Source organism: Mauremys mutica, chromosome 20 (genome assembly GCF_020497125.1).
Source record: "Mauremys mutica isolate MM-2020 ecotype Southern chromosome 20, ASM2049712v1, whole genome shotgun sequence".
In the NCBI taxonomy this organism is placed as follows: Eukaryota; Metazoa; Chordata; order Testudines; family Geoemydidae; genus Mauremys; species Mauremys mutica.
The window spans coordinates 21,969,332-21,996,008 of NC_059091.1; the positions used below are offsets into that span (position 1 = coordinate 21,969,332).

The 26,677-nt window shown below is 62.4% G+C and overlaps 1 protein-coding gene across 1 annotated transcript; it reads left to right on the top strand.

The window, feature by feature from the left end:
* Nucleotides 1-4,813: 4,813 nt before the first annotated feature.
* On the top strand, nt 4,814-26,437 carry LOC123353703 (calcium-binding mitochondrial carrier protein SCaMC-3-like). Its single transcript, XM_044995057.1, has 10 exons — nt 4,814-5,214; nt 10,191-10,317; nt 16,158-16,245; nt 16,878-16,989; nt 21,673-21,831; nt 22,312-22,464; nt 22,850-22,957; nt 23,981-24,148; nt 24,632-24,782; nt 25,584-26,437. The coding sequence occupies exons 1-10, from the start codon at nt 5,032-5,034 to the stop codon at nt 25,766-25,768; spliced, it is 1,434 nt and encodes a 477-aa protein (XP_044850992.1). The 5' UTR covers nt 4,814-5,031; the 3' UTR covers nt 25,769-26,437.
* Nucleotides 26,438-26,677: the final 240 nt, after the last annotated feature.

Sequence of the window (26,677 nt, forward strand, 5' to 3'; positions counted from 1 at the left end):
CTCTGGACTCAGAGCTGCTGAGGAGGTGCAGCTAATAGGGAACATTGGCTATAGGGTAAAACCATTTGCAAAGGAAGGTAAATACTGGGAGGCAGGTAATAGCCAGCACAGCCGCCAGCACATCCCCCCTTCCCTCAGCTGATGCACAAAGCTGGAGCGGCCAGAAGGCATTGTGTAAAACAGGAGGGTAGTGGGGTTAAAAGTCAGGACTCCTGGGTTCTCTTTCCAGCTGCGAGTGTGGAGTGGGATCTCGGAGCAAGGGGTGGGCATCAGGACTCCTGGGTCAGGGGAGTGGGATCTGGTGGCTAGAGTGGGGACGGGGGCTGGGAGTCAGAACCCCTTGGTTCCTTTCCCTGCTCAGAGATGGAAATAGGGTCTAGTGGTCAGAGCAGGCTGCAGGAATGGGCGCCAGGACTCCTAGCTTCAACTCTGCCAGCACCTCTATGCATGACCCTAGGCACGTCCCCCCCGTACCTCAGTTTCCCCACCTGTAGAACGAGGACAGTCAAGCTGCTCCAGCAAGGTTTGCCACGCGCGTGGGATCGTGCTGCTAGGGGGGTGCAAGCCCCCTCTCCCCCCCCCCGGTTTCTGGAGGAGAGGGGGAGCCCTACATGAGTGCCCCTGCCGCTTTAAGACCCGGTCTGCGTCATCCTGGCCCTGGCTGTTATCCCCGCCCGGCGGCCGAAGGGTTAACAGCGGCTCCCCGGCCGCCTGGCTCTTTAGGGCTGCGAACAGCTGGGAGCGGGGCAGGAGGCGACTCCACCAATCAGGAGCTGGGAGGAAGCAGCCCCGGGGGGATGATATTTGGTTTCACGTCTGCCTTCTGCGTCCGAATTGAGGCGGGAGGGTGTACATGCATTATTCTAGTGGGACCTGTCTGCTTTCCCCTTCTCTTCCATGGGTCCTGCCAAACCGCCCCGCAGGGGGAACAAAACGCCCCATTCAGCCAGGGGACTTGCGACAGCAGGGATTAGACCCATTTATGAAATCGTGGCACCAGCAGCAGGCATGAAACATTGAAGCCCCTGTGACCGGCTAATGCACTATGCAGGGATTAGCTTGGGCGTCAGCAACCGGGGTGCAGGGAGGTGGGCAGCTTTTGCTGCCACCAAGAGCAGCATGCAGGCTGGCTCCTCACAGGTGTCAGGCGGGTGACAGGGGTCCGACCTGCCTCGTGGCTTCCATGGGAGTTTGGGCCTTGGCAAGTGAGGCCTGGATGTGTTCCCAAGGGTGGGGTGAGCTGGAGCTGTGTGAAGGCAGGTGGAGCCATGCAGCAATGAAGCCTTTAGCCTTGCATTTCAGCACAGTTGTTGTGCCTGACCCCAGAGGTGGCTGCATATCAGTGCTGAGTGAGTGATCTTTGTGCAGCGTCGCTGTGTGACTGTTAAATAGCTGCCCCAGAGGTGGCTGCATTTCAGTATAGGGCAAGTGATCTGCATGTGTCCTCTTTGCTGTGCACCTGATAATTAGCTGTCATGTCCCACCCTGGAACAGGCTGCATTTCAGTGCTAAGCAAGCAATCTCTGTGCAGTTTGACTGTTAAGCAGCTGCCAGGTCCCACCCGTGAAGTGGCTGCATTTCAGCACTGAGCAAGTGACCCCCCACCCAGTCGCCACGCCTCATCCCACAAGAGGCTGTATGACAGCTTTGGCAAGTTATCTCTATGTAGTTCTGCTATGCAGCTGTTAAACCACAGCCGTAGCCCACCCCAGAGGTGGCTGCATTGCTGGGGCGAGTGTGATGCTCTCTGTGACTCATTTTGCTTGTGCAAAGTGTTTTGGGATGGGAAGTGTGACATTTCCAGTGCAAGGAACTTGGCACGAAGTTGCATTTCAAGAGACCGGAATCAAGATTGCGGCCCACCCTCCTAGCTGTCAGGTTTCAGCGTAGCCGCCCTGTTAGTCTGTATCCACAAAAAGAACAGGAGTACTTGTGGCACCTTAGAGACTAACAAATTTATTAGAGCATGAGCTTTCATGGGCTACAGCCCACTTCATCGGATGCAAGCAGTGGAAAATACAGTAGGAAGATATATACATACACAGAGGACATGAAACAATGGGTGTTACCATACACACTATAAGGAGAGTGATCAGTTAAGGTGATCTATTATCAGCAAGAGAAAAACAGAACTGTTTGTCGTGGTAATGAAAATGGCCCATTTCCAGTAACTGACAAGAAGATGTAAGGAACTGTGGGGGGCGGGGTGGGGGGAAGATAAGCATGGGGAAATAGTTTTACTTTGTGTAATGGCCCATCCACTCCCAGTCTTCAATCAAGCCGAGGTTGATGGTGTCCAGTTTGCAAATTAATTCCAATTCAGCAGGCTCTCCTTGGAGGCTGTTTTTGAAGGGTTTTTTGTTGTAATATTGCAACTTTTAGGTCTGTAATCGAGTGGCCAGGGAGATGAAATGTTCCAGGGCCACGCAGAGGATTCAGGGGGCCTGGGGCAAAGCAATTTCGGGGGCCCCTTCCATAAAAAACAGTTGCAATACTATAGAATACGATATTCTCGTGGGGGCCCCTGCAGGGCCCGGGGCAAATTGCCCCACATGCCCCCCCCAGACAGCCGTGAAGTGTTCTCCAACTGGTTTTTGAATGTTATAATTCTTGACGTCTGATCTGTGTCCATTTATTTTTGTGCGTAGAGACTGTCCGGTTTGGCCAATGTCCATGGCAGAGGGGCATTGCTGGCACATGATCACGTTGGTAGCTATAACAGCTGGGCTGTTCCTGACCGAGATTTCAGAACAACCAACGAAGACGTCCTGCCTGTTGCGGGATTTGCCCTGAGCCCAGCCCCTGCTGGCCCCAGGACTTTCGGGGTTTAGTCTGTGCTGGGTGGATGCCCATGCGGTGCGGATCTGACCCATCCAGCTCTTTGTTATGGGCCCCAGGCTGGCGACAGCAGGTGGTTTAAGGAGCTCCTGGTTCTGGGAGATTCCTGATCCATTTTCCCAGCCTGAAATGCAAAAATAACTGGGGATTTGGTCCAGGGTTAAGGCAGGCGGCGACATCCACCCAATGGGCCACATCCCCCGCTGGTGTCAATGGGCATCACACCATTGGCATCAATGGGACCAGATCCCCCACTGGTGTAAATGGGCGTCACTCCATTGGAGTCAGTAGGGCCAGATCCCCCACTGGTGTCAATGGGCATCGCTCCATTGGCGTCAATAGGGCCAGATCCCCCACTGGTGTAAATGGCCGTCGCTCCATTGGCGTCAATAGGGCCAGATCCCGTGCTGGTGTAAATGGACGTCGCTCCATTGGCGTCAATAGGGCCAGATCCCCCGCTGGTGTAAATGGCTGTCACTCCATTGGCATCAATAGGGCCAGATCCCCCGTGGTGTAAATGGGCGTCGCTCCATAAGAACATAAGAAAGGCCGTACCGGGTCAGACCAAAGGTCCATCTAGCCCAGTATCTGTCTACCGACAGTGGCCAATGCCAGGTGCCCCAGAGAGAGTGAACCTAACAGGCAATGATCAAGTGATCTCTCTCCTGCCATCCATCTCCATCCTCTGACGAACAGAGGCTAGGGACACCATTCTTACCCATCCTGGCTAATAGCCATTTATGGACTTAGCCACCATGAATTTATCCAGTTCCCTTTATCCAGTTCTGGTGTCAATAGGGCCAGATCCCTGGCTGGTGTAAATGGGCGTCACTCCATTGGCATCAATAGGGCCAGATCCCCTGCTGGTGTAAATGGGCATCTCTCCATTGGCGTCAATAGGGCCAGATCCTCTGCTGGTGTAAATGGGTGTGGCTCTGTTCTCAGTGAAGCTTGGCTGATTTGCACCCGCTGGGGATCTGGCCCAGCATCTCAAGCTCTGTGCACCCTGGGGCGCGAAAGGAGTTAGCTGAGCAGGGACGACCCCACCGGCCAAGCCCTACACGCCCATCCCCGAAGGGCTCCACGCTCCTGCCCATAGGGGACCCTTTCTCTGGGCAAGCCGGGCCTCTGGTGTCCCTGGCCCATCAGGGCCATGGCCTCTCTGCTGTGGCTGCCAGCGCAGGGCCCGGCGAGCACCAATCACAGGGGGGCAAGCTGGGCTGAGGCCCCCCAGGTTTGTTTCGCATGCAGGCTGCCATGCAGCTGTGGGCTGGGAACAATCCCGTATCCCTTACTAGCAGCCCAGCGTGAATGTCTCCACAACACGCTCTTTAGCCAAAGGGCACGTGCCCTGGTCACATAGGGAGACAATGGCAGATCCAGGAATGGAACCCAGGAGTCCTGGTTCCCAGTCCTACCCTGCTGTAACTACTAGACCCCACTCTCCTGGAGCTGGCACCCAGCCCCCTGCTCTAACCACTAGCCCCCACCCCCCTCCCAGAGCTGAGGATAGGACCCAAGAGACCTGGCTCCTAGCCCCGTGCTCTAACCACTACCTCCCCCCTCCCCCAAAATTGGAGATAGGACCCAGGAGTCCTAGCTCCTAGCCCCCCCTCCCTGCTCTAACCACTACCACTCCCCCCAAATTGGGGATAGGACCCAGGAATCCTGGCTCCCAGCTCTAACCACTAGCCCCCACTCCCCTCCCAGAGCTGGGAATAGGACCCAGGAGTCCTGGCCCCCTGTTCCTTTGTTAACTTTCCCTGGCAGCGGGGAGCCCCTGGCAGAATGGGGAAGGCTGCAGCCTGTCAGAGGGGCCCAGGACTCCTGGGTTCCACATCCCCCCCCCCCCGCCCCAGCCGTACACCCGCGGGTGCAGAGTGGGGGAAGCGGCGGGGGCGGGGGGAAGGGTTTGGGGGCGGAGGAAACAATCTCCGTGGGAGGCGACGCCAACCAGCGCATTGTGCCATGCCCTTGCGCTGGCGGCGCGGCTTTTCCCGGAGCCGCCTGGCAGGGATCGCGCCGCCCCAGGCGGGAGCGGAGCCCCGGGGTGCCCGCACCTAGGCCATGCAGCGCCGAGCCGCGCCGCCCAGCCCCAGCGCCCGGGGAGGGGCCCGGAGGCGCTGAGACCCCAGCGCTGGAGCCTGGCACGCGGGGGCCCCCCAGCCCCGGGGCTTAGCGGGGGGCACCGCCATGCCGGGGGGCCGGGATGGGGGGCCGGCGCCGTGCCCGGAGGGCCGGGACCCCGAGCGCCAGAAGCACTGGGCCGAGCTCTTCGACCAGCTGGACACCAACAAGGACGGGCGGGTGGACATCAACGAGCTGCGGGAGGGGCTGGCGCGGATGGGCATGAATGCCAGCTCCCGAGCTGAACAGGTGAGCGGGGAGGGGCCCCTGCCGCCGGGGGGGGCTCCTCGCTGGCCGGGAGTGGCACGGCTTCACTGGCCAGTGGGGAAACTGAGGCACGGAGTAAGGGGACGTGCCCAGGGTCATGCAGGGAATCAGTGGCAGAGCTGGGAATAGACCCCAGGCGTTCTGGCTCCCAGCCCCCATTGCTCTAACCCACCAGACCCCCACCTCCCTCTCCACACTGAACATAGAACCCAGGAGTTGTGGCTCCCAGCCCCCATTGCTCTAACCCAGCAGACCCCCACCTCCCCCTCCACACTGAACATAGAACCCAGGAGTTCTGGCTCCCAGCCCCCATTGCTCTAACCCACCAGACCCCCCCCCCCCCAAACACACACACACACACACTGAGAATAGAACCCAGGAGTTCTGGCTCCCAGCCCCCATTGCTCTAACCCACCAGACCCCCACCTCCCCCTCCACACTGAACATAGAACCCAGGAGTTCTGGCTCCCAGCCCCCATTGCTCTAACCCACCAGACCCCCACACTGAACATAGAACCCAGGAGTTCTGGCTCCCAGCCCCCATTGCTCTAACCCACCAGACCCCCACCTCCCCCTCCACACTGAACATAGAACCTAGGAGTTCTGACTCCCAGCTCCTTCCCGCTCTAACCACTAGACCCCACTGCTTCCCATTTTGGGTACCTCCTGAGCTCTGCCTGGGAAGTGATGGGTCTCTAATGTGGGGCTGGAAAGTCCTTTCCTCCCCACTCCCCCAGCCCCGGGCAGCAGGAGCAAGAGGCAGAGCTGGAGATGGACAGTGACACTGGGAGCTACTCCCCCCTCCTCCGCCTCCCAGCTCCCTTGCTGAGATGGGGCGAGGCGGGAACCCCGCCTGCTCTGTCCCACTGATATTCAGGGGGCCCCCGTAGCTCTCAGAGATGTCGCTTTGGCCTCCGCATGCCAATGCATCCAGGAGTGGATGGGCATTGGGGTCATGGCGTGCAAGGGGGGGATCCCCTCTCCCCCAGCCCCTAAGACTTTGACCCCGTTTGTGCCCTGTGCCAAGGAAGAGGGAGCTATCCGAGTCCCCTCTCCAGGTGGGACAGCGCCCGCCTCTGGGGAGGGACACCTGGGGCTCAGTGAGTGGGAAGATGGGTCCCCCATCTTGCACGCAAGCAGGGACGTGCTTGACTGAGGGCACGCGGGCGTACACGCACCCCAGCCTGCGTGGCGGGCACACACACATGCACGTGACCACACGCGTGATGGCGTGCACCTACGCAGGTGTCCGCACACGAAGACGCGTGGGGCGTCTGACCATGCACACGAGCTGTACACGGACCTGGGCACCCGTGTGTGAGGGACATGCACACGCATGGGTTTTTTCATGGGGGGGGGGACGTGAGCCCACACTCACTTGTATATGGACACGCATACCCAGGAGTCCTGGCTTCCTGTCTCCCCTGCTCTTACCACCAGGTGCCCCTCCCTTCCCAGAGATGGGCATGGAACCCAGGAGTCCTGGAGTCTCCTTGATAGATATTTGTCCAGAAAGTGCTCCCTTGCCTTCAGGGTATTTCGGTCTTTGCTTGGGGTCCCCGTAGCTTTACCCATGGGGAAGGGGACTATCCCACAAACCCCGGGAGGGTGTGCAAATGCCCGTGTGCGCACATCTGTTCCTGCGTGAGCTGCCCCATGTGTGGCTGCAACCCAGAGGTGTGTCTGCCTGTTTCTCCACGTGCAAGCCCATGTCTGTGCAGACGTGCCCTCGTGCAGACGTGTGCCCTCGTGCATGTGCTGCTGTGTCCTCTTGCACATGTGCTTTATGGCCCTGCCTGGGGGTGCCCTCATGCCTGCGTGTGCCCACGTGTCCTCGGGCATGCGTGGGCACGGTCACGTGCAAGCGTGTGTGTGCCCCCGTGCACACACTTCTGTGCCGCTAGGCGGCCCTATCTGCCAGGCCCACCCTGCAGCGGCTGGGGGTGGGGAGCAGGCCTTGGCAGGGCTTTTCCAGCTTGGATTGACCCTGGAGCAGGCTGGGTCCATTCTGCGCCCCCAGTTCTGCCCCCCCCGGCTCCAGCCAATGGGTTCAGCAGGAGTGGCCGGGGGCCTCTCTGCTTAGGAAGCCCAGTGTCAGGGGAAACGGAGCTGGGGGGGTCTGAATGAAACATACAAACATGGGGAGGAATAAATAGGCCCCGACTCACGTCTCCGGCCTTATGTTTAGTCCATTGCTCGTGGCCTCTTTACTATCACAGAACTGCAGAGGCTGGGGAGCCGCAGGATTCCCCCCGCCCCGATCCCTGAGCTCATGGAGCATTCTGCCAAAGTCACACCGGGAGCTGGCGGCAGCGATAGGACTAGAACCCAGGAGTCCTGATTCCCAGCCCCCCTGCTCTAACCACTAGACTCTACTCCCCTCCCAAAGCTGGGAATCGAACCCAGGAGTCCTGACTCCCAGCCCCCCTGCTCTGACCACTAGACTCTACTCCCCTCCCAAAGCTGGGAATCGAACCCAGGAGTCCTGAGTCCCAGCCCCCCTACTCTAATCACTAGCTCCTACTCCCTTCCCAAAGCTGGGAATAGAACCCAGGAGTCCTGACTCCCAGCCCCCCTGCTCTGACCACTAGCCCCCACTCCCCTCCCAAAGCTGGGAATAGAACCCAGGAGTCCTGACTCCCAATACTTCCCACTTCCTTCCCTGGGTTTGTGACAGAGCCCAGGAGTCCTCACCCCACCCCTACTCTAACCACTAGCTCCAAAGCAGGGAATCGAACCGAGGAATCCCGACTCCCGGCCCCCTGCTCTGACCACTAGCTCCTACTCCCTTCCCAAAGCTGGGAATCGAACCCAGGAGTCCTGACTCCCAGCCCCCTGCTCTAACCACTAGCCCCCACTCCCTTCCCAAAGCTGGGAATAGAACCCAGGAGTCCTGACTCCCAATACTTCCCACTTCCTTCCCTGGGTTTGTGACAGAGCCCAGGAGTCCTGACTCCCAGCCCCCCTGCTCTAACCACTAGACTCTACTCCCCTCCCAAAGCTGGGAATCGAACCGAGGAATCCCGACTCCCGGCCCCCTGCTCTGACCACTAGCTCCTACTCCCCTCCCAAAGCTGGGAATCGAACCCAGGAGTCCTGACTCCCAGCTCCCCTGCTCTGACCACTAGCCCCCACTCCCCTCCCAAAGCTGGGAATAGAACCCAGGAGTCCTGACTCCCAATACTTCCCACTTCCTTCCCTGGGTTTGTGACAGAGCCCAGGAGTCCTGACTCCCAGCCCCCCTGCTCTAACCACTAGACTCTACTCCCCTCCCAAAGCTGGGAATAGAACCCAGGAGTCCTGACTCCTAGCCCCCTGCTCTAACCACTAGCTCCTACTCCCTTCCCAAAGCTGGGAATAGAGCCCAGGAGTCCTGACTCCCAGCCCCCTGCTCTAACCACTAGCTCCTACTCCCTTCCCAAAGCTGGGAATAGAACCCAGGAGTCCTGACTCCCCATCCCCTTACTCCAAGCCCTGGATTACCTAATTTCCAGCCTGTTGTGATTGCACGTGCCTGGAAATGCCTCACGGAACAAGTGCCCAAGCTGTGCCCTCACATCCGCCCCCGCCCCGCCGCCCGGCTCCTCCTCAGCCTCTCACATGAGCGGCTGGGACGTGCAAGCGCGCCGGACCGGCATGTGGAATGTAAACAGAACAAGGCGAAAATAGCTGGGCCCGCTCCAGGCCTGAACCATGTCCTAATAACAAGGGACGCGTGGCAAAGCCAGAGAGGCCAGCGCGGGGCTGTTGGTTCCGGTCTCCTGGGCCAGGGACCCCCGCCCTGCCGCAAGGTCCCGGTGGGGTGTGGGAAGAGCACAGAGGGCTCGTATCCGAACCCCCTTTTGGACACTGGTGCTTGGGGCCCAGTGGAATCCAGATCCAAACCAAACCCAGTTCTGGAGTCCTGGGCAAGGGGCAGTATGGGCCAGCGGTTAGGGCACAGGACTGTCGGCTAGAGGAGGGGCGTCTGGGAGGCAGGACTCCTGGGTTCTATACCCAGCTCTGCGGGGGGACGGACTGGTGATTAGAGTGCAGTTTGGGGTTGTCTGGGAGTCTGGACTCCTGGGTTCTCTTCCTGGGCCAAGTCCCTGCCCCACTTTGTGCCTCAGTTTCCCTTGGTGGAAGTAGGGATCCTGGCACTTTGTAGAGCTGGGTTTTGCGTGGTGGTGGTGACCTCCCCTGTGACGCTGGGAACATTTGGGCTGGCCAGGGGCCAGATGTGTGAGAGGTGGCATCAGCTCAGGTACAATAACCGCTCTGTCATTGTCAGGGGGAGACATTCCCAGGGGCACACGGCCTTGGATTTTCCAGCACCGGCCCCGGTCCACCCCCCTGCCCGGCACACATCAGCCAGATGGGGCTGCCTGGAGCTCCCTACTGATGGGTAATGCCACCCCCCAGGGCAGGGGGGCAATTCCCTGCAGTTGGCATCCCGGCGCATGGGAATCTGCCCTGCAAACTCTCTGCTCGCACAAGCACCCTTGCACACTCAGCTCACTCACAACCTTGCACGCTCACCTTCCCGCCTACCTGCACTCACACACAGTAACACATGCAACCAATCTGATATTTCCTCGGGGGGATATACACCCTCCCCCCATGGGTGTGTTCTGCCACAAACACACCTTCTCCCACAATCCAAGTGTCACACACAGAGGATGCCCCCTTCCTCCTCCCCCCTCTATCCACTAGACCCCCCCTCCCCTCCCAGAGCCAGGGATAGAACCCAGGTGTCCTGCTCCCAGCCCCCTCCTCCGCTCTAACCAATAGACCCCACTCCCCTCCCAGAGCCTGAGATAGAACCCAGGCATCCTGCTCCCAGCCCCCTGCTTTAACCCACTAGACCCCACTCCCCTCCCAGAGCCAGGGATAGAACCCAGGCGTCCTGGCTCCCAGTCTCTCTCAGCAGTGGAGGTGGGATGTCGGGCAGCAGGTCCTCACGGCCGCTCTCCCCCCAGGAGATCCTGCGCGAGGGCGACACGGACCGGGACGGTGAGCTGGACTTCGAGGAGTTTGTGTCTTACCTGCAGGAGCGAGAGCGCAAACTGCGACTCATGTTCCACAGCCTGGACCGCAACAACGATGGTACGGCCCCCTGCCCTCCCCCGCCGCCTCTGCCCCTCCGCCGCCTTCCTTCCCTGCGTCCCGTCCCCCTGCCCCCCACCACCTCCCTTCCCTGCGTCCCCCACCCCACTGCTCCCCCAACCTCCCCTCCCTCCTCCATTGCCTCCACTCCCTCCCTTCTCCCTCCCTCCATCCCCCTCCCCACTGCTCCCCCAATGGCCCCTCCCTTCCCCTTCCATCCCTCTCTCCACGCCCACCCCCCTGCCGCCTCCCTTCCCTGTGTCACCCCCCCGCCATCTCCCCTCCCCACTGCTCCCCCAACCTCCCCTCCCTCCCCCATCCATCCCCCAATGGCTCTTCCCTTCCCCCTTCCATCCCTCCCTCTGTCCCCCACCCCACCGCTCCCTCTCCCCCTTCAATCCTGCCCTCCCATCAGCCCTCCTCTCCCTCTTTCCCCTTCCTTCTTTCCTGTTTCTTCCCCCCAAGCCCTGCCCTCCTCCGGCCTTCCTCCGTCTCCGCTCCCCCCTTCTCTCTGGCCCCGGTTGCTCCAAGCCCTACGCTCAGTGATGGGGGCCAAGACGGCTTGGAGCTTGGGGATCTCCTTGCAGCTGCTCCCTGCGGGGCAGAGAATAGCCAGGGCACAGAGGAATCTGGCCCCACACCTCCCCGCTCCCCAGGGCCACCCGGCCCCACACCTCCCCGCTCCCCAGGGCCACCCGGCCCCACACCTCCCCGCTCCCCAGGGCCACCCGGCCCCACCCCCTCATGCTCCCCAGGGCCAGCTAGTCATGCCCCCATCCAGTCCCTGACGCTCCCCCATCTGTCCCCTGGGCATGGGGCTCAGATCTGCCGCCTGTGCCAGGGGGCTGGGAGCAGGGCCCATGCGCCAGCTCTACACCAGCTGGGGGGACCCTGCTGGAGGGGCCCGAGTGACGGAGAATCAGGCCTGTCTCGGTCAGTTCCAGCTTCCTTCCCTGGTTCCCTCAGGCCGTCACCAGCCGAATCTGGCTCCAACGAGCCTCCGACCCCACCCAGGCTCCTGGGTTGCTCCCTCAAGCAGCCCATTGTGTTTGAAAGGACCATCCTGAATGGGACGGGGCCCGGTGCCAGGCTCAGCCCCGCCCGGGGCTGCTCCCGTCCCTGTTCGCCTGCTACCAGGTGATGAGCCCCTGATGTCAGCGCCTCGATCTTTGCTCATTCTGTCTCTAAAAGGAGGGAGTCTAGTGGTTAGAGCAGGGGGAGCTGGGAGCCAGGATTCCTCGGTGCTGTCCCTGGTTCGGGGGGGGAGTGGGGTCTAGTGGTTAGAGCAGAGGGAGCTTGGAGCAAGGATTCCTCAGTGCTGTCCCTGGTTCGGGGGGGGGGGAGTGGGGTCTAGTGGTTAGAACAGGGGGAGCTGGGAGCCAGGATTCCTCGGTGCTGTCCCTGGTTCGGGGGGGAGTGGGGTCTACTGGTTAGAACAGGGGGAGCTGGGAGCCAGGATTCTTTGGTGCTGTCCCTGGTTCTGGGGTGGGAGTGGGGTCTAGTGGTTAGAATGTGGGGCTGAGAGCCAGGATTCCTGGGTTCTACCCATGGCTCTCGCAGGGGAATGGGGTCTAGTGGTTAGAGCAGGGGGGAGCTGGGAGCCAGGGCTCCTGGGTTTTATCCCCAGCTCGGGAGAGGATCTGTCTGTCTAGGAGCTTCTTCCCCTCTCGGTTCCAGACCAGTTTCCTGTTGTGTCTGGCTGCTTGGGGGGTGGCAGGTGTCCAATGCTCCCTGTCGCCTGGGGGATGGGTGCGGAGCGATGGGCATGGATGAGATCTGGCTCCCCGAGAGAGACGGGGTTGAGGGTCAAGTCCAGTCGGGTATAAGGCCTGAGGCTGCGTAATGAGTGAGATATAAATATGGGGGCTCAGTTACCTTGGGTGTAAACCCGACGGAGTGGAGCGACTCTGCGTTTACACTGGTGGTGGTGAGAAGGGAATATGTCCCAGTAAGTCTAGTAGTGGTGGGGCGGGGGCTGGGAGTCAGGACTCCTGGGTTCTATCCCTGGCTCTTAGAGGGGAGTGATGTCTAGTGGTTAGAGCAGGGAGGGTCTCAACTCTGGGAGCCAGGACTCCTGGGTTCTCTGAGAGCCAGGACTCCCGTTTCCGGCACCATGGGCCCCCAGTCTCGGTTGAAGGCTTCTGGGCACTACCATAATAACACACACCGTGCCCCCGGCTTCGACAGTCTCGTCATCCCCCTCGTCCTTGGCCTCCTTGCTGGGACTGCCAGCGCATGGGGCCCTTCGATGGGGCCCTGGGATCAGGAGCTGGACTGAGCCCCAACCCACTCGGCCCACATGGCGAAGTGGTGGGCGGGGGCGCAGGGCGTTCGACTGGAAGCCGCTTCCAGCCTGAGACGGGGCTGGATCCGGGCTGGTGCCGGGGAATTAAACGACTCCCGGCCACTTGATCCCCACCCCCACCTTTTTAACCCCCCCTTCTGAGCCGGGAGCTTGTGTGTGGGGGGTGTCTCCCTCAGCCCCATATCAAGGATGAAGCTGGAGCCCCTGCTCCCCGCTCTGGCCCTTGGGATCGGTCCCCTGGGGTGGGCACCGGCCCGTGATGGGGAAGGGGGCAGGGATGCCGTGCCGTGTGTGGGCAGCGGGGAGATGAGAAGCAGGCGCAGCTGGCGTCACTCCCTGGCAATTTTTAGCCTGGAGGGTGGGTGGCTTTTCAGTCCTCCCTCTGCTGGTGCTGTCAGCTCGGAGATACACCTATGGGGGGATGGCCCAGCCTGTCAGCCAGCGCCCGCAGGGCACGTCTGCTGCCGCCGGGCCTGTGCCAAGCAGGGCCGGACTGGGTCAGATCTGCTGCCACCGGGCCTGTGCCAAGCAGGGCCGGACGGGGTCAGGTCTGCTGCTGCCGGGCCTGTGCCAAGCAGGGCCGGACGGGGTCAGGTCTGCTGCAACCGGGCCTGTGCCAAGCAGGGCCGGACGGGGTCGGGTCTGCTGCCGCCGGGCCTGTGCCAAGCAGGGCCGGACGGGGTCGGGTCTGCTGCTGCTGGGCCTGTGCCAAGCAGGGCCGGACGGGGTCGGGTCTGCTGCCGCCGGGCCTGTGCCAAGCAGGGCCGGACGGGGCCGGGTCTGCTGCCCCCGGGCCTGTGCCAAGCAGGGCCGGACGGGGCCGGGTCTGCTGCCCCCGGGCCTGTGCCAAGCAGGGCCGGACGGGGTCGGGTCTGCTGCCGCCGGGCCTGTGCCAAGCAGGGCCGGATGGGGTCCGGTCTGCTGCCGCCGGGCCTGTGCCAAGCAGGGCCGGATGGGGTCCGGTCTGCTGCCGGGCCTGTGCCAAGCAGGGCCGGACGGGGCCGGGTCTGCTGCCCCCGGGTCTGTGCCAAGCAGGGCTGGACGGGGTCAGTGCTTGGATGGGAGCCCTCCGAGTAGCAGGCGGTGATGCGGGGGGGCTCCCTGGGGGCTTTTTTTCCTCCTGGGTCAGGAATGAGCCAGTCCCTTGGGGCGCGCACTAGGGGGCGCTCTCCCCAGGCACGCCGTGCGAACCCCCGTGTGGCACAAGGGGGCGCTGTGCTTCAGGGTGCGGGGTGGCTCTCCCCTCCCCGTTGAGGTCTGGGCAGCGACTGCCGATTCTGTAGCACTTTTGCAAGTGACAGGGATATTATTGGCTGCATTCCCTGATTAAATTCCACCGACCTCAGCTCCCCCCTGCAGTTTCTTCTTGGCTCAGGATTATCCGGCGCAGCCCTGCCTATGCTGCAGTGCAGCGCTGGCCTGTGCTGGCAGGCGCCCGCCGCGTCCCACCCCAGAGGTGGCTGCCTCTCCAGAGCAGGTTGGAAACGATCCCTGCGTCCCCCCTGCGCAGAAGTGTCTGAGCACCTCACAAGCCCCATCTTCCTGATAGGGGAAACTGAGGCACCCAGCACTACAGGAATCTATAGCAGAGCAGTGAATTGAACTCAGCTCTGCCAAGGCCCAGGCCTCTGCTCTAACCCCTGGGCCATCCTTCCCGCCTATGTAGGGGGTGGGGGATGGGTCTGGATAGGTTAGCTCTCGTCTCTCTGGTTCAGGGGTTACTGGGATAGTAGTGGATGGATGAATGATCTTGGGATGGGAGTGGCACAGGATGGGTGGATGGGGCTGGCGGAGGATGGTTGTGTGGATGGGGCTGGCTGAGGGCAGTGTGTAGATGGGTGGATGGGGCTGGCACAGGATGGGTGGATGGGGCTGGCGGAGGGTGGGGGGTGGATGGGGCTGGCACAGGATGGGCGGGTGGATGATACCACAGCAAAGCAGACAGCGCTGAGCCCTCTCTCTGTGCCTCGTGCCGCGCAGACCAAGAACTTCCTAGGGCCGGATCCCGCGCCGCCCCCCGCCTGTGCTCTGCCCCGGCTGCTCCATGCCCTGGGATCTCAGCCCGGCCCCCGCTGGGCCCCATGCCGGGCTAAGGGCCTGGCCAGGAAATCAGCTGGGGATTAATGCTAAGGACCTTAGTTCCCCGAACTGAACTGAGCCCCTTATGTAAGAGCCCCACAGAGGCCCCTCGCGGCCGGCACACGGGGGTGGCTCATGGAGGCCAGCGGCTGTTTGATCTTGGGGCTCCCTGCCCAGGTCGGGTGAGGGCCCCCGAACCGAAGCCTCCGTGGGCCCTGGGCCCCTCCAGGCATGTGCAGGGGGTGAGTGGCTCCCGTCAGCACTGGGCCGGGGAGACCCATCGGCTGCCCCTCCGCTCCATTCGCCTGGCACAGCAGCGCGTTGGCAGAGCTGGCAGCTGCAAGGGCTGGTCCCCCTGTGGGCATGGGCTGTGCCCAGCTGGGACCCAGCAGCTGGCTGCCCCATGGGTGGCTTGGGGCACCGCCGGCCGGTCCCTCAGGGTGGCGTTAATCTCTGCGCCAGGGTGGCCAGTGAATTGCTTCACCTACATAAATACATTTCTCTCCACTTTCCCCTCTGTTCCCTTTTTCCTTCCCTTCCTCCGTTCTCCCGTCCCCTTTTCCCTCCTCCGCCTTTCCCTAGGGAGGGCGTTTTCTGTTATTCTCCATCCCCCTCTCCCCTCGCACTCTTTCATTTTCTTTTTCTCTCACTCTTTCTTCCAGACAGGATTTTCTTTGATTTACCTTCCCCTCCGTCCCACTCCCTCTCTCCTCCCCTCCGTCCCACTCCCTCTCTCCTCCCCTCCGTCCCACTCCCTCTCTCCTCCCCTCCCCTCTCTGGTCCGACCCTCCACCTTTGACGCTCTTCCACCCCGCCCCGAGTGGTGCCCGCCGGGCAGGAAGCAGCCCACAGATCCGCGTGCGGGCACAGACACAAGCACAGATGTCTCACCGCGCAGGGCCGGAGACACGCGTGTGTTCACACTCCCTTGTGCACACACGCGCCCGTGCCCACACGCACGCACGGCCCCACGTGCCCGCCCGCAGATCCAGACCTCGCACCCGGAGCCCAGCTGCCCCCATTGGCGTTCCCACCCGCTCGGGACCCCCTAACGACACCAGCTGCGGAGCTCAGGGCAGACTGGGGCTGGGGCTCTGGGGGGCTGAGCCAGGGTGGATGAGTGCCCCCAGCCCCGCTCCTCCCCCTCTGGGCAGACCTGGGGCTTTAAGGAGCTCCCAGCCCCGGCAAGCTCACTGACTGCAGCCTGGATTGGCCCCTCCCCGCTCCCGCCCCCCCCATGCCCCAACCATCCCAGCCTCAGCTCTGCCTGCTGTTCTCCCTGGGCCTGCAGCGTGGGCGGGGGGAGGCGTAGAACCCCCCCCCCCCCGTGTCTCGGTTCTGTTGATGCCCCCTGTGTGCAGCTCTATAGCCCAATAGGACCCCCCCTCCCAGCCCCCCCCGAATCCACCCCCCCACGGTCCCTGCTGACCTGCATGGTCCCTGTGCTTGTGCCCAGGCCAGATCGACGTGTCCGAGATCCAGCAGACATTCCACAGCCTCGGAGTCTACATCTCTCTGCAGCAGGCAGAGAAAATCCTCCAAAGGTGAGACCGGGGCCCCCCGTTCCCCCCAGCACGGCCTGTACGCCCCCAAACCCTGCCCCACCCCGCGAGATCAGCCTCAGCTGTGCCACGCAAGCTGCATTCGTTACTGCTGCAATCTAGTGGGGTAGAGATGGGGGGCTGGGAGCCAGGACTCCTGGGTTCTCGCCTCAGCTCCGGGAGGGAGTGTGGTCTAGTGGGTAGAGCAGAGGGGCTGGGTTCCCGGACTCCTGGGTTCTCTCCCCAGCTCCAGGAGGGAGTGGGGTCTAGTGAATAGAGCAGGGGGCTGGGCTCCCGACTCCTGGGTTCTCTCCCCAGATCCAGAAGGGAGTGTGGTCTAGTGGGTAGAGCAGGGAGGCTGGGTTCCCGGACTCCTGGGTTCTCTCCCCAGCTCCGGGAGGGAGTGTGGTCTAGTGGGTAGAGCAGAGAGGCTGGGTTCCCAGACTCCTGGGTTCTCTCCCCAGGTCCGGGAGGGAGTGCGGTCTAGTGGCTAGACGGGGTCTTGGTGGCTAAGCGTCTGCACAACCACCTGTGTCCCTGGGCTGGTGGGGGCTGGCGCAGGCCAGCGATGGGGGCGGGGGGCGGGGCACGTGAACCGACCCTCACCCTGGGCGCGGCTCTTGTCTGCTCGGCAGCATGGACAAGGACGGCACCATGACCGTGGACTGGCTCGAGTGGAGAGATCACTTCATCCTCAACCCGCTGGAGAACATGGAGGAGGTCGTCCACTATTGGAAGCACTCCACGGTGAGGAGGGGCGCAAGCCGGTCCCCGGCCGGGAGCCCAGACTTTGCTTCCCAGCTGGGAGCTCCCGGCCGGTCCCTGGAGACCCCCAGGTACCCCTCGCTGCCCACCAGGGGCTCTCGCTGCCCAGCCAATGCGCTCCGTCGATGGGCCGGAGCGTATCTCCACCGGGCACGAGGCCGAGACCCACCGGCTTGTGTCACCAACCTAAGGGCGCCTGGCTGGGCTGGAATAGGACCAGCAACCCGGATCCCAGCAGAGAGGCACAGGGGAGGGGCTGGGGTTTATTCCTGGCTCTGAGGGGAGTGTACTGGGTAGAGACAGGAGTTGGGATCATGGGTGGCAAGTTTGTAAAAATTTTGGTGGGGCCCAGAACCCGCCCCCAACTCCGCCCCCCCCAACTCCGCCCCCACCTGCCTAAGGCTCTGGGAGGGGGCTCGGCGGGGGAGGTCTGGGGTGCAGATCCTGGGCTGGGGATTAGGGTGCAGGAAGGGTGCTGGGTGCAGGCTCTGGGCTGGGGCAGGGGGTGGGTGTGCAGGAGGAGGTGAAGGGTGCAGGCTTTGGGATGGAGTTTGGGGTTGGGAAGGGGTGTGTGGGAAGGGGGAGGGAGTTTGGGGATAGGAGGGAGTGCAGGGTGAGGACTGTGGGGCTGAGGATGAGGGGTACATGATGCAGGAGGGGGCTCAGGGCTAGGGAAGAGGGTTGGGCTGTGGGGTGAGGGCTGTGAATGAGGGGTTCATGATGCAGGAGGGGGCTCAGGGCTAGGGCAGAGGTTTGGAGTGTGGGGTGAGGGCTGTGGATGAGGGGTTCATGATGTGGGGGCGCTCAGGGCTGGGGCAGAGGATTAGGGTGCGGGGGGATGAGGGGTTCATGATGTGGGGGCGCTCAGGGCTGGGGCAGAGGATTAGGGTGCGGGGGATGAGGGCTCTGGCTGGGGCTGAGGATTAGGGTGCAGGGGGATGAGGGGTTCATGATGTGGGGGCGCTCAGGGCTGGGGCAGAGGATTAGGGTGCGGGGGGATGAGGGCTCTGGCTGGGGCTGAGGATTAGGGTGCAGGGGGATGAGGGGTTCATGATGTGGGGGCGCTCAGGGCTGGGGCAGAGGATTAGGGTGCGGGGGGATGAGGGGTTCATGATGTGGGGGCGCTCAGGGCTGGGGCAGAGGATTAGGGTGCGGGGGGATGAGGGCTCTGGCTGGGGCAGAGGATTAGGGTGTGGGGGGATGAGGGCTCTGGCTGGGGCTGAGGATTAGGGTGCAGGGGGATGAGGGGTTCATGATGTGGGGGTGCTCAGGGCTGGGGCTGAGGATTAGGGTGCGGGGGGAATGAGGGCTCTGGCTGGGGCTGAGGGTTTGGGGTTGGAGAGGCTCAGGGTAAGGGCAGCCTGCCTTGCCAGTACTGGCGGTGGGCAGGCACTAGGACCCTGCGGCAGCAGACAGCAAATCTGCTGGGAGCCCTCCGGGCAGCAGGCAGGGGAGAGGCGCGCTGCGTTCTGTCAGGCAGGGACGCAACACAACGCGGCGGAGGGGGAGGAACACGCGGAGGGGGGGTGGCAGGCGGGGGCTGGGACCTGCTCCAGGCAGGGTCGCGGCGGCGGGGGGAGACCTGCGGTGGCCGGGGCCGATCCAGGCAGGACCGGGTGGGGGGGCGGGAAGAGACCCCGCTCCAACTATTGCTGGAGCAGGGCGCCCAGCCCTGAATATTGCTGGGGCCCTGGCCACACACAAATATATAACCTGCCGCCCATGGTTGGGATGCCCGGGTTTTAGTCCTGGCTCTGGGAAGGGAGTCTAGTGGTTAGAGCAGGGGGGGCTAGGAGCAGGACTCCTGGGTTCTCTCCCCAGCTCTGGGAGGGGAGTGGGATCTAGTGGTTAGAGCTGGGGGGGGGCTGGGAGCAGGACTCCTGGGTTCTCTCCCCAGCTCTGGGAGGGGAGCGGTGTCTAGTGGTTAGAGCGGGGGGGCTGGGAGCAGGACTCCTGGGTTCCCTCCCCAGCTCTGGGAGGAGAGTGGGGTCTAGAGGTTAGAGCAGGGGGTCTTGAAGCAGGACTCCTGGGTTCTTTCCCCAGCTCTGGGAGGGGAGTGGGTCTAGTGGTTAGAGCAGGGGGCTTGGAGCAGGACTCCTGGGTTCTCTGCCCAGCTCTGGGAGGTGTGTGATGTCTAGTGGCTAGAGCGAGGAGCCGGGAATGGAGACTTATGGTTTCTGTTTGTGGATCTGTGAGGGGCATGGGGTCTAGTGGGTTAGGGCAAGGTGGGGTGGAGGGGCCGGTGGCAGCCAGGACTCCTGGGTTCTATTCCTGCCACCAAGGTGCTCAGGAGTCTCCTTGCTCTAGGTTCTGTCTGCGGCAGAGGGGACCAGCAGCCCTCCTGCCCCCACCTCCTCCCCCGGGGAGCCGTGACCTAACCCGTCCCTGAGCCCAATCCCAGGGAAAAGGGGGCAAGAGCCCCCTTCTTAGCAGGTGCCCGGAGGCCAGGGCCGTTTCTCTGCTGGGCTAATCTCAGCTGGTGATCAGCAAACAGGCTGAGATATATTTAACCCTGATTTATGAGCTGTGGAAAGGAGGGGAGTGGATCGGCTCCAGCGCTGGAGCTGCAGGCTGGGACTCAGGATTCCTCGGCTCTGTCTCCAGCTTCAGGAGAGGAGTGGAGTCCAGTGGTTACAGCGGGGGGCTGGGAATCAGGACTCCTGGGCTTTCTTCTTGACCTCGGGCAAGTCCCTCCCCCTCCCTGTGCCTCAGTTTCCCCTCCCTGTGCCTCAGTTTCCCCCCCCAAAGGCAAACGGCAGGATGAGCTAGAGGGCAAAGCCCTGTCCAAGTCCCTCCCCCACCGCAGAGCCCCCTAATCTAATTAGAGGGATTTCTAGGAGGCTTTATTGCCTCTGCTGTCCTCTACATCCACTCTCACCTTCCTCCGCTCGCCCTGCCATGGAGGAACCCGCAGCAGCGGCAGGGGATCCGGCTGGCGCGTGCCCCACCGTGATCCACAGGGCGGCTCTCGGGGGGCTCCCGAGGCTCCGTGTCCTGGCCGGGCTGTGGGAGGCTGAGCAGAGGCACCCCCGGGGCTTGGAGTCTATCCTGGGGGATCCCCAACGGGTAGGACATGTGGCTATTCACCCGCAACTCGGGCCATCCCCCACTGCCTGCCAGCTGGACTCAGTAAACAGCACCTGCGTGCTGGGAGGCAGGACTCCTGGGTTCCCAGCTCTGGGAAGGGAGTGGAATCTAGTGGTTAGAGCAGGGGGAGGGAGGGGGCTGAGAGCCAGGACTCCTGGGTTCTATCCCTGGCTCTGGGAGAGGAGTGGTGTCTAGTGGGTAGAGCAGAGGGCTGGGAGCCAGGACTCCTGGGTTCCATCCCTGGTTCTGGGAGGGGACGGGGGTCTAGGGGGTTAGAGCAGGGAGAGGTTAGAATTCAGGATTCCATTCCCAGCTCCACCGCTGTCTCCATGTGCGACGCTGGCCAGGTCCCTTCCCCGCTCCGTGCCTCAGTTTCCCCATCTGTATAACGGCGACGATCCCCTGCCTTTGCGAATCGCTTGGCAATCCTCCTAAGCACGGGACTCGATCAGTAAGAAGCAGTGTTATTAGGGCTCCAGGCAGTCTCAGGGGCTTTGCTCGCCTGAATTTTTAATCCTACTGGAGGAGGGCTCCGGACACGTTTCTTTATGGCTCTCGGTGTTCATGGGCTCCCTCGGCATGTGGGCCCAACGGGTGGTGCCCGGAGGAGACTCCTGGCCCGCGGCGGTAGAGATGGCGTAAATCCTAAGCCTGCCTCCCCCCAGGGAAGAGCTCCGTATGTAGGCTACTCTGATTCCCCGGCCCGCCCGCCCCCCCCCAGCTTCAGGTGGCTTCCCGTTGGCGGGCCTGTGAGTGGCTGCAAGGGGGAGCTGACTCTGAGCCAGGCAAGGGGGTGATTCCCCTCGGGGGGGGGGCAGTAACTGCCCGTGGAAGGGGGAGAGCCAGGGTGGGGATGGGCTCTGGGGGTCGGTCAATACCGGCCTGGTAGCCCCCGTTATCAGAGCCCCCTCCCGTCCCCCGTGGGGTCCTGCCCCGCTCGCTCGGGGCGTGAGACGGGACGACCGGCCGAGCTAAATGAAACCCGACCTTGGCCAAGCCGCAAGGCTGGCGTGAGGCCGGATTAGGTGAAGGTGTTGGGGGTGGGGGGAGAATTTCCCTCTAGGGGGCGGGGTCCTGATCCAGGGCTGGGGGGTGGGGGACTGGCTGGCTCAGGAGGCCAAGGAATGGGCCATGGGGCCTTTCCCCTCTAGGGGGCGCCAGCTCCAGGCTGTTGCACCCAAACACCATCATCTGCCCTCGGCTGAGGGAACGTGTCGCCCTCACATGGCATCAGCCCAGCGCTAGCTGCCGTGCCGGGGACCAGCCTGCTGCTCCCCTGCGGGCACCTCCGTGCTGAAGTGTACATGGCCCAGCAGCTAGAGCCCTGGGCTGGTGCTCGGGCCACCCGGGTTCCGTTCCTGGCGCTACCTACTTGGGCAAATCACTCCCCCCCCCCCACACCCTCCGTGCCTCAGTTTTCCCATCTGTAAAAGGAGGGTAATGGTACTGATTTCCCTTGTGAAGCGCTTTGAGGTCGGCTGCTAACAGCCAGGGGGTGCTGTTCTTCGGGTGTTTCCTTCCAGGGCTTTGCACTTGCCCTTGGGGTTCTGGTTCTGAGCTGCTCGTCTCTCCCGGCAGGTCCTGGACATCGGCGAGTGCCTTACGGTTCCTGATGAATTCTCCGAGAAGGAGAAGAGGACGGGGATGTGGTGGAAGCAGCTGCTCGCGGGCGCCATGGCTGGGGCTGTCTCCAGAACCGGAACCGCCCCGCTGGACCGGCTTAAAGTTTTCATGCAGGTAAGTTTTAAAAAAAGGCTCCCAGCTCATTGCTCAGGCCATGGCTACAGGGAAATGGGCGTTATGCACCTGAATAGCCTGACCCTGCATTGACGCCCATGGGCATGGGCGGGGGTGGAATGTAGCAGCCGCTGGGCATTGGTACAACAGGGCAGAGCTGATGGCTGCCACAAACGCACCCCATGATTCTGCATGCAGTTCTGGGGCACCCCAGCTCCAAAAGGACATTGCAGAAGGAGAGGGGGTTTGGAGATGGGCAGTGAGACCGATCGAGGGCCGCACCCCAGAGGTGGCTGCATTTCAGCGCTGAATGTGCAGGCTCGGTGTAACATTGCTGTGCAGGTGTTAACCAGCTGCCGGGCGCCACCCCAGAGGTGGCTGCATTCGGCGAGGCCGGGGTTCCTAAGGAGGCTGGGCATCCAGCCCCTCCAAGGCAGGACACCCTCCCCGGGCACTCATACTGCGGCATCTCCGGCACAGGTTCACGCCTCCAAGACCAACAACATGAACGTGTTTGGGGGGCTGAAGGGCATGATCGAGGAGGGGGGCGTCCGCTCACTCTGGCGCGGCAACGGGATCAATGTGCTGAAGATCGCGCCTGAGTCTGCCATCAAGTTCATGGCCTATGAGCAGGTGGGTGCCGTGGGCACAGAACCCCGGGGGGGGGGGCAGGGGGAGGAGTAAAGATACAGGGATGTCAGGGTGTCTACACTCCCTTCCTCGAGCTAGGGAGAGAACCCAGGAGTCCTGAGTCCCAGCCCCCGTAGTCAAAACCACTAGACTCCCCTCCCCTCCCAGAGCTGGGGAGAGAACCCAGGAGTCCTGGCTCACGGTCCTATCCCCAAATGCAGACCGCTCCCTCCCACCCCTCCAAGAATGTCTTTCCCGTGGGACTACAGCCTGGGACCCCATGACAGGACCCAGCCCCTGCCTTTGCCCACTAAAAGGTGGGGCGGGGATCGCAAACTGGAAAATGCCTTCTGGGCACAGGCGATTGATCTGCTGTTTCTCATCCCAGATCAAGCGGGCGATTCGTGGGCAGCAGGAGACGCTGCGGGTGCAAGAAAGATTTGTGGCCGGCTCACTGGCTGGTGCCACTGCTCAGACAATCATCTACCCCATGGAGGTAAGCGCACGCACACACACACACCAAGCCACCTCTAGGGGGCACCACTCCAGGATTTGCATCCAGCGCGGTAGCTACAGCCCAGCCTCCTTGAAAGCTCCCCTGTCCTGTGTGAAAGCAGGGACTTTGGGGTGTTATCAGAGGAATGGTTAAGGCACAGGCCTGCCATTCAAGAGACCTGAATTCAGGTCCCAGCTCTGCTACTGACTGGCTGTGTGACCTTGGGCATGTCCCTCAGCCTCCTTGCCTCAGTTTCCCTAGCTGTACAATGGGGATATGAGCAGTGAGGGCACTGAAGATTGGGAAAGGTCAGAGACTGCAGTAATGGGATAAGTACCCGTTCGCTATGAGGAACTCGGTAGGGGGCGCTCTCTCTAGGACTAGGCACTAGAGAGTTCTGTACTGCGGGGGAGCGGGTGCTCTGAGCCAGGGCTGATCCAGATGTGGCACTAGGTGGTGGCAGGGTCCCAGCAGGGGGCGCTCTCTCCTCACAGTCAGTGCCACACTAGGGGGCGCTGTGCTGCAGGGTAGGGGGCTCAGGAGGGGGCGCTCTCCCCTCGCAATCAGGGCTGGCCCCAATACCCAGCATGATGCCCCAGGGAAAAGTGCCTTTCACATGAGCTGTACGACCTCATGATCATTAAAGAGCCCTGGAAACTCCTTCTAGGAATAGCTATCGGTACATTAGCACCAGTGCCCAGGCCAAATCCCAACTCAAGAAATGCCGTTCTCTCTCCCTCGGTCCTTCCAGTGATTCCTTATTTCAGTCATAAGCTGCTCTGTCAAACAGGTTTTCTGCCCCACCCCAGGGATAGCTGCATTTCAGTATTGGGTGTGCCCGTGCTATGCGGCTGCTAGTCAGGGGTCGTGCCCCACCCCAGAGGTGGCTGCTTTTCAGTACCGGCTGAGCCATTGCTACGCTGCTAGCCCGTGGCTCTGCCCCACCCCAGAGGCAGCTGCCTTTGAGTGGCGGGCAAGGGCCCCTCGCCATTCTCACGATCCTGAATGAATCCGTTCCCGCAGGTGCTGAAGACCCGGCTGACCCTGCGGAAGACGGGTCAGTACTCGGGGGTGGCTGACTGCGCTAAGAAGATCCTGCAGAAGGAGGGAATCCGGGCCTTTTACAAGGGCTACCTGCCAAATGTGCTGGGCATCATCCCCTACGCCGGCATCGACCTGGCTATCTACGAGGTCAGGGCCCATGGGTGCACAGGCCTGCAAATGAGGTGGTGGGGGTGGAGCCTGTTTGCCGATAGGCTCCTCCCACACCATTGGGTATAGGGGTCTGAGAGCTGAGAATGGGCACATGCTGGAGTCCTGACTTCCAGCCCCCACCTCCCTGCTCTAACCACTAGACCCCACACCCCTCGCAGAGCTAGGGGTGGAACCCAGGAGTCCCGGCGCCCAGCCCCCCCCCCCCGTGTGCTCTAACTACTAGACCCCACGCCCCTCCCAGAGCTAGGGATGGAACCCAGGAGTCCTGGCGCCCAGCCACCCCCGCTCTAATCCCTAGACACCACTCCCCTCCCAGAGCTGGGGGTGGAACCCGGGAATCCTCACTTGCAATCCCCCTGCAGCCCCCCCATCCCTGGCAACTCCCATCCCTCTGCTGTAGCCCCGCCGCCCCGGCATCCATCCACCCCCTCATCAGCTCTCCTCTCCTCCCCCCTGCAGACGCTGAAGAACATGTGGCTTCAGAAATACAGCAGGAACACAGCAGACCCCGGCATCCTGGTGCTCCTGGCCTGCGGGACGATATCCAGCACCTGCGGGCAGATAGCCAGCTACCCCCTGGCCTTGGTGAGGACCCGGATGCAAGCCCAAGGTGAGACCGGGGGACATGCACTGAGTGAGGGATGCCTTTGGGGGGCTGGGGCAGTGGCCCAGATACCCCGGAGATGGGCATGGCCTGAGGACTCCCAAAGCAGAGGAGATTTCTGCATCCCAGGGCAGGACCCATGAGTTGCACGGCTGACCCGGGTGCATTATGGGCTAGGAGAACCGGTGGTCCAATCCCCATGGGCCAACAGACCAGGTAGCCAGGGTGGTTGTGGGACCAGCTCCCTGCTTTCTGGCCTGGGGCCTTGGCTACTGGAGCGACGGGTTCTTCCTCCCAGTGCACGGCAGGTGCTCAGCACTCGTCGCTCTCCCCACAGCACTTTGCCTGGACCAGCGCCTGGGGGCAGATCCGTGGGGCAAGGGGCAAGTGGGAGTTTAATGCAGGTCAGCGGCAGCACTAGGACGAGCCGTCCCCGTGCAGCATGGCCGTGCCCAGGTGCCTCACCCCAGAGGCAGCTGCATTTCCATGCGGGGCAAGCCATCCCTTTGCTGCGTGGCTGCGTCCCAGCTGCTGCGCAATGCAGTCGCCATGTTTGAGGCCCTCTGCCTGGCTCCCTGCGTCAACAAGAGCAGCCTCGGGGCTGCTCTAACTCATGCTTCGCCCCGTGGGCCCCGGGGAGCAGAGAATAGCAGCAGCAGGGCATACTCTGGCAATGGTCCCGAGTCCCTGCTGCATGGGGGGCTGGGAGCAGGTCTGGGGCAAAGCTCCCTAAAAGCTTGGGGGGGGGTGGTCAGGTGGACGTGACAGTGAGTGGCAGGACCTGACCGGGACCCCTTCTCCCCCCAGCCTCCATCGAGGGCGCCCCGCAGCCAACCATGCTGGGTCTCTTCAAGCACATCCTGTCGCGGGAGGGGGTCCTGGGCCTGTACCGGGGCATCGCCCCCAACTTCATGAAAGTGATCCCGGCCGTCAGCATCAGCTACGTGGTCTACGAGAACATGAAGCAGGTGCTGGGCGTGACGTCCAGATGAACCCGCCGGCCCGGCGGGGCCCGGATGCCCCTGGCCCACCGCTTGCTCCCCGCCCCCTCGCTGCGCTTTGGAGGCTGGCGGAGCAGGATCGGGGCCGGGGGGCGGCTCCGGATCCAGGAGCGTTAAGAGGGACGCTGAGAGATCTCAGCTGGAGCCCCCCGACACACACACCTGCCCCGATGCAGCAGGCCTGAGCCGGTCCAGGGGACCAAACCCTGGAGCAACCCTGAGGTGTTGGCTCTGAGCGTGACCGGAAAGGGGAACCCCTCACCCCAACTCTGCCATGCAGAGCATGTCTGCTAGGGGCACCCTTTGCCAGGGGGTGTGGGCTAGGAGCAGACCCGGAGCGTTTCTGGGGAGGATTAATACAAAGTTCAGGGTTTGACTAAATTTAGTTTGAGGCTTGACAAGCTCGGCTTCCAACCACCCCCCCGCAGGTCTGCTGCGGGGGGCGTCGCTCCTGGAAGCGCATGACACATGTACGCCCCGTTCCCTGCATGCTACGGCCTGGGGCATGGCATGTTTCCTGCACCGGGGGCTTTGCTGCCCCCCAAGCACTCGCTGACACAGCCCTGTCAGTGGATCCCAGTGGAGACTCCTCCAACCAGCACTGACACTGGATCCCACGGGAGAATCCCTCCAATCAGCAGGCCTTTACTCAGCACCGACACTGGATTCCGGGGGAGCCTCCTCCTATCAGCAGCCCCTGACTCAGCACTGACACTGGATCCCACAGGAGAATCCCTCCAATCAGCACCAACACTGGATCCCAGCGGAGAGTCGTCCACTAGCCACTCTCCCCCCCCCCACATCCACAATGATACAGGACTCTAGGGGGAATCCTTCTAGAAGGGCTCCCCAACACAGTGACGCCACTGGATCCCACGGGGGGTCCCCTCCTGTGGAGAG